At 45.8% G+C, this 5,274-nt stretch overlaps 1 protein-coding gene across 2 annotated transcripts; it reads right to left on the minus strand.

Annotated features, from left to right (window-relative positions):
- Positions 1-545: 545 nt before the first annotated feature.
- On the minus strand, positions 546-2,670 carry hspb9 (heat shock protein, alpha-crystallin-related, 9). Of its 2 annotated transcripts, none has more exons than XM_060045355.1 (3): positions 2,163-2,670; positions 1,154-1,709; positions 546-1,111 (listed from the first exon to the last, which is right to left on the minus strand). In XM_060045355.1, exons 1-3 carry the CDS (start codon positions 2,381-2,383, stop codon positions 1,037-1,039), a joined length of 852 nt encoding a protein of 283 aa, XP_059901338.1. In that variant the 5' UTR covers positions 2,384-2,670; the 3' UTR covers positions 546-1,036. The 2 variants fall into 2 exon arrangements, with proteins under 2 accessions (XP_059901338.1, XP_059901332.1); XM_060045349.1 differs by having other exon boundaries at positions 1,145-1,709; positions 2,163-2,668.
- Positions 2,671-5,274: the final 2,604 nt, after the last annotated feature.

Consider the following 5,274-nt stretch of genomic DNA (forward strand, 5'->3'; position numbering starts at 1 on the left):
TTTTTTTTACATAGGCCTATTCGCGTGCTGTCATTCGTCGTAACAACCTCAGGGCTTTCAGTGCTCATACAAAATTCAACAGCTTTTGTTGGTTAGCCTATATCTGCACTGAGATTCAACAAATAATGTCTCTCCAGGGAGCCATAATGTCATTGGGCTACCTTAAAAGTTACTATTGTCGATGCGTTTGTGCACTGCAATTAAAAGAGTTAAAAGAGATTTGTATTTTTTTGCCCTCACTCGCAACACTGTTGTCCTCTCCTTTCATTCTGCCTCTTCCAGCGACCTTTGCCTACTGAATCCTCTGGCTGTTGGCGGCACCCTGTGGTCAAACAGGTTCATAGCGGGTAGCCGAGTGGACCCAAGCCTATCCATCCATTTGACCGGTGTATTCAGCTAGCTGGTGCATCTCGACTCTTGTCTGGATGGTAAAACGCGTTTGACTGAGCCATTGAGTCAGAAATCTCGTGTCACAATGTCCTGAAGTAAATACACAGTTGCCAACACGGTGGAAACTGAAGCATTTCTGCAAAAATAAAAGTTGCTTGTGAGTTATCAACAAATATGTTTATTTGAATACATTCATTTTTTTCTGGAAATGTACATTATTAAAACATGTTTAAAAAAAACGAATACATAAAAAAGTTAATTAAATAAGAGTCTGTGTATCTAAGTAGGCCTATGCGTGTTTATGTATGTGTTGTGTTTGTGGTTGTGTAAGTCTAAGGGGTTAGTCTGTAAAACGAGGTCAACGCGTCAGTTTAGCTTTGTATTTTTAAGGCTTTTGTTTTATCCTATATGTTTGTTAGTGATATGAGTGTGTGTTTGCAAATGTGTGACACACGCACACACATTGGTGTAACATGCATTCATTTTCGTGATGAGTGTGTGTGTGTGTGTGTGTGTGTGTGTGTGTGTGTGTGTGTGTGTGTGTGTGTGTGTGTGTGTGTGTGTGCGCGCCCGTGTGCATGCATGCATGGGCGTCCGTCTTGGCGTGTGCGTGCGTGTCTGTCCTCAGTCCATCCGAGCAGCCGTCCTAATTGTCCTTGGTCACGGGGAACTCCAGCGCGCTCCTGAACCTGGCAGGCTCCTCCCCCTGCTCCTCCACCTCCTTCACCTCCTTCACCTCCTTCACCTCCTTCACCTCCTTCACCTCCTTCACCCTCTTCACCGCCTTCACCGCCTTCACCTCCTGCTGCTGCTGCTGCTGCTGCTGCTGCTGCTGCAGCTGCCCCTTCCTCTCCGCCTCTCCGCACGCCGCGATTGGCCGCCGGGCCACGGGGGCGTCGACGCGCAGCCGCCCGTCCTCCGTCAGGGTGCAGCGGAGCGCCGCCAGGTCCAGGTGGGCGGGCAGCTCGATGCTCTGGCTGAAGCCCGCCTGGGCGCAGGCGGAGGACCGCTGGCGCGAGGCGCCGGCGGAGGAGGAGGACTCGTCGGAGGCCTCGGCCGCCGCCCGCCTCGCCGCCACCACGGCGAGCCGCCGGCCCTCCAGCTTCACGTGGATGTCCTCGGGGGCGTAGCCGCGCACGTCCAGGGTCACCAGGAGGTCCTTCGCCACCCCCGCGGCCCCCGGGGTGGTGGTGGGGGTGGGGGTGGGGGTGGGGGTGGTGGGGCCGGTGGAGGCGAGGGGGCCAGGCCGGCTGTCCTGGGCGCTGGCGGTCTCGGGGGCACAGCGAGCCTCCAGGCGGGGGTCTCCGGAGCCCCCCAGGCTGAGGACAGAGGACGGGGAACACGGTCAGAAACGGTTGATCGGATACACTCGCGTAAGACCACAGCTCACAGGACCCGTGTGGATGGGACTGTCGACGAGAGGCCCTTATTCACGGGGGGTTATTTGAATGCCAATATATTCATGCACACAACGCTTTGGCTGCTGTGTTTATGAATAGTTACATCGAATGTTCCAGCAGAAAGAGCAGAATATCTTCAGCTGTCCTGATGTAGCAAAGTCATCGCAGGGCAAGAGTCTCCCTACGTTACTCTCTCTTTTTAATTCTAAATTCGCCATTTGAAAAGTTACTCTTACTATAAGCATTTCGAGATAGGAGCTAATCAATAAGCAATGAGCCATGCCATTTCAACAAAATATATAATAAGACAGCAAAGACATCCAAAAAGCCAGTTGTGTGCTGTCACACAAACACCAGGCCCTCAGTATCTACCTGGCGAACAGGGCGTGCGGGAAGGCCCCCTGATGCAGGTCCAGCATGTGGGCCCCGTCGTGGAGCTCCTTCATGAGGCCCCCGGCCAGCTTGGTGCGCCTGTTGAAGAAGTCTTGCTGCAGGGAGGAGAGCGCCCCCTGGTGCAGGGGCCACAGGAGCCTCTCCTGGCTGAAGAAAGGGTCGTCGGAGAACAGGCTGTCCATGGCTGGTCGCTGGCTCATGTCAAACAAGAGAGAGATCGGAGTCCAAAACTAAATCCGTGTCCGAGGTGTTTTTTTAAATGTATTTTCTTTGGTGCTGTCTTGTCGCTGGGCCTGTTTTTGAAGGTTTGCGTTCTGCTTGGCTGCTCAGCGCCTGTTCCGCAACATGTGTTTGGCTGAAGGGAAGCCGCTCTGTGCTTTATATACTCTCAGCTGTGGCTTCCTAGACTGGTCTATTTACACCCTGTGAGCTCACTCCTCAACGATGTGTGTGTGTGTGTGTGTGTGTGTGTGTGTGTGTGTGTGTGTGTGTGTGTGTGTGTGTGTGTGTGTGCGTGTGCGCGTGCGCGTGTGCGTGTGTGTGTGTGTCTGCGTCTGCGTCTTGGAAGCTTCAGGATGCGACTAATTAAAGTACCTCAACGGGTATCGTGTTTGATTACGGCTGCATATAGTAACATTAAATCAAGATGTCATGACATGAACGGGAAGAGATTGAAATAAAACGTTTGACATCATGTACGGATCTTAATGTATGACATATATTAGGGGGAAGTCAAAAACAGTATTGACCGTATAAGCTGATAAGTAAATTAAGGGTAAAATGGCGATTTGGCTCATAAACATTCTAGCTCATCTCAAGACTTCTACAAAGGTCTACAAAGGGAGAGAATTTGGTGACATGTATTTCATTATAATATTTGTTATAGTGTTTGGGTTATGAGTGTGCATGTTCACATGTTTACAATGAGTGGTGACACACACTTCACATGCGTTCGGTTTCACAATGCAGTTCAGCTAAATGTAGCTCACGAGAGTGTTTGCAAGAATCCAACATGTTTACTCGCATTACAAGAAGAGTGTGTCATGTTTATTTCAAGGATCCAACGCGGCTACTTGCAGCTGTTTGGATCTATTGCTGTTAAATTGCTCTGATGCCATTGGCTGAAACCGTAAACTAGCACTCACATCATTGGCTGGGTTCTATCTATCTATTCATCAGTCTATCTATCTATGTATTTATCCATCTATGTTTCTGTCTGTCTGTCTGTCTGTCTGTCTGTCTGTCTGTCTGTCTGTCTGTCTGTCTGTCTGTCTGTCTGTCTGTCTGTCTGTCTGTCTGTCTGTCTGTCTGTCTGTCTGTCTGTCTGTCTGTCTGTCTGTCTGTCTGTCTGTCTGTCTGTCTGTCTGTCTGTCTGTCTGTCTGTCTGTCTGTCTGTCTGTTGTACATTTTGGGTATATTTAAACACATAAATGTACGGCCTGATTGCATCAAATCTTAGCAATTTATCATGCTGGTATGTTGGGGGCAATTCCATCAAATAATTGTGGTATTACAGTTTTTCTCAGTCGCTTTGGTACATTTCTCAGATCAGAATCGATATTCTCAAAACTACTTGTTCAATCTTCACATTTTGTCACAATTGTCTTCAAAACTTTAGCCCTAGTTTACATCAGAACATCCCTCCAGAGTACACTGTTATATTGACAACATGACTAATCAATTTGACTGTCTTATCCGTACACAATGGCCCAAGGACTTGTCATTGTGATGGCACTGACATGTTCATTGACACAGATATTTACTTTTGAGAGATGAACTAATGATTCTGAGCAAGAGACCCCTTTTGCAGGTAATACATGGTGATTTGCTATTTGTACGAATTGCTTTGAGAAATGCACTTACTGTTTTGCAAATTTCGAGATGATTCGAGAAATCGACCAAAGCGACTGAGAAAAACTGTAATCTGCTCCTTGGAATCAGGATGTCTTCGGTGGTGTATTGACATTATATTATAAATTGCGACCAAAAAGATTAGAACGGTGAATGAGTTGTTCTCGGGCGATAGGCATTTACTGGTTTTGCTTAGTATATTATAGTGCATAAATAATAGAACAACTGTAGAATAGTTGATTAGAATCTAATTCATTTTCAGAATAATACTCTTACTTACTAGATTCTAAAAAGAGTAGGTTGTCATCTTACAAAATGCACAGCCTTAAAATATATATGCCTTTCTAGATATATATACATATATATATATATATATATATATATATATATATATATATATATATATATATATATATATATATATATGTATACACATAATCAAAATGATAATGATATATATATATCATTATTTTTGATGACAAAGCTCGTAAGCCTTGACACATCCGGGGGGTAGATGAGTCAAACGGATGAGCAGATCACCAGATCTAGAAATAGAGAACACGTCAATGAGCAGGGGAATACCAGGACCAGAAATAGAGGGGGGGATTCAAGATGGTTGCCCTGTGAATGTTTACAATGCTCTCTCTAGCTGGAGCTGAGGGCTTCCTAAAGCCAGGTCAAAGCGTCACGAAGACCGAGGCTGGCACTTCAGTCATATCCAGTTTCAGCTGGTTGGCCTGTCACCTTGTTTATACATGAGCACACACATTTCAAATAAGTGACCATAACTAATGAATCATATCCAAGTGGGTCTACTTAGTCTTTGGGGAGATACTTGACAGTGGATCAGTATGAAACCACAAGCTCTTTAATCCATAGGCTACCATAATAATCCAGGGATGCGAACCATTTCAGATGGCAGAGGCAATGGCTTGAAGTTGTTCTTATAAGAGTAACAGATTTTCCATTTCCTCTTTTAAGGAAGATTTTCATTCATTAGACATGCCCCTTTAGTCTGGAAATAATTATACAATTTCGTAGGCCCCTTTGAGGTAAAATCATCGGTTGCTTCAGAACATGTAGAAAAACACATTAGAACATTTTGTGATAAAATAGATTTAATTTTGATAATACAGACTGCATATTGTTGGTCAGTACCTGAAAACCAGAGTCTAGGGTCTGTAAAGACCCACGTCATCCCATCTCTTCCTCTCCGTCTCCACCTCATTTCACACCTGAA

Source organism: Gadus macrocephalus, chromosome 2 (genome assembly GCF_031168955.1).
Source record: "Gadus macrocephalus chromosome 2, ASM3116895v1".
Lineage (NCBI taxonomy): Eukaryota > Metazoa > Chordata > Actinopteri > Gadiformes > Gadidae > Gadus > Gadus macrocephalus.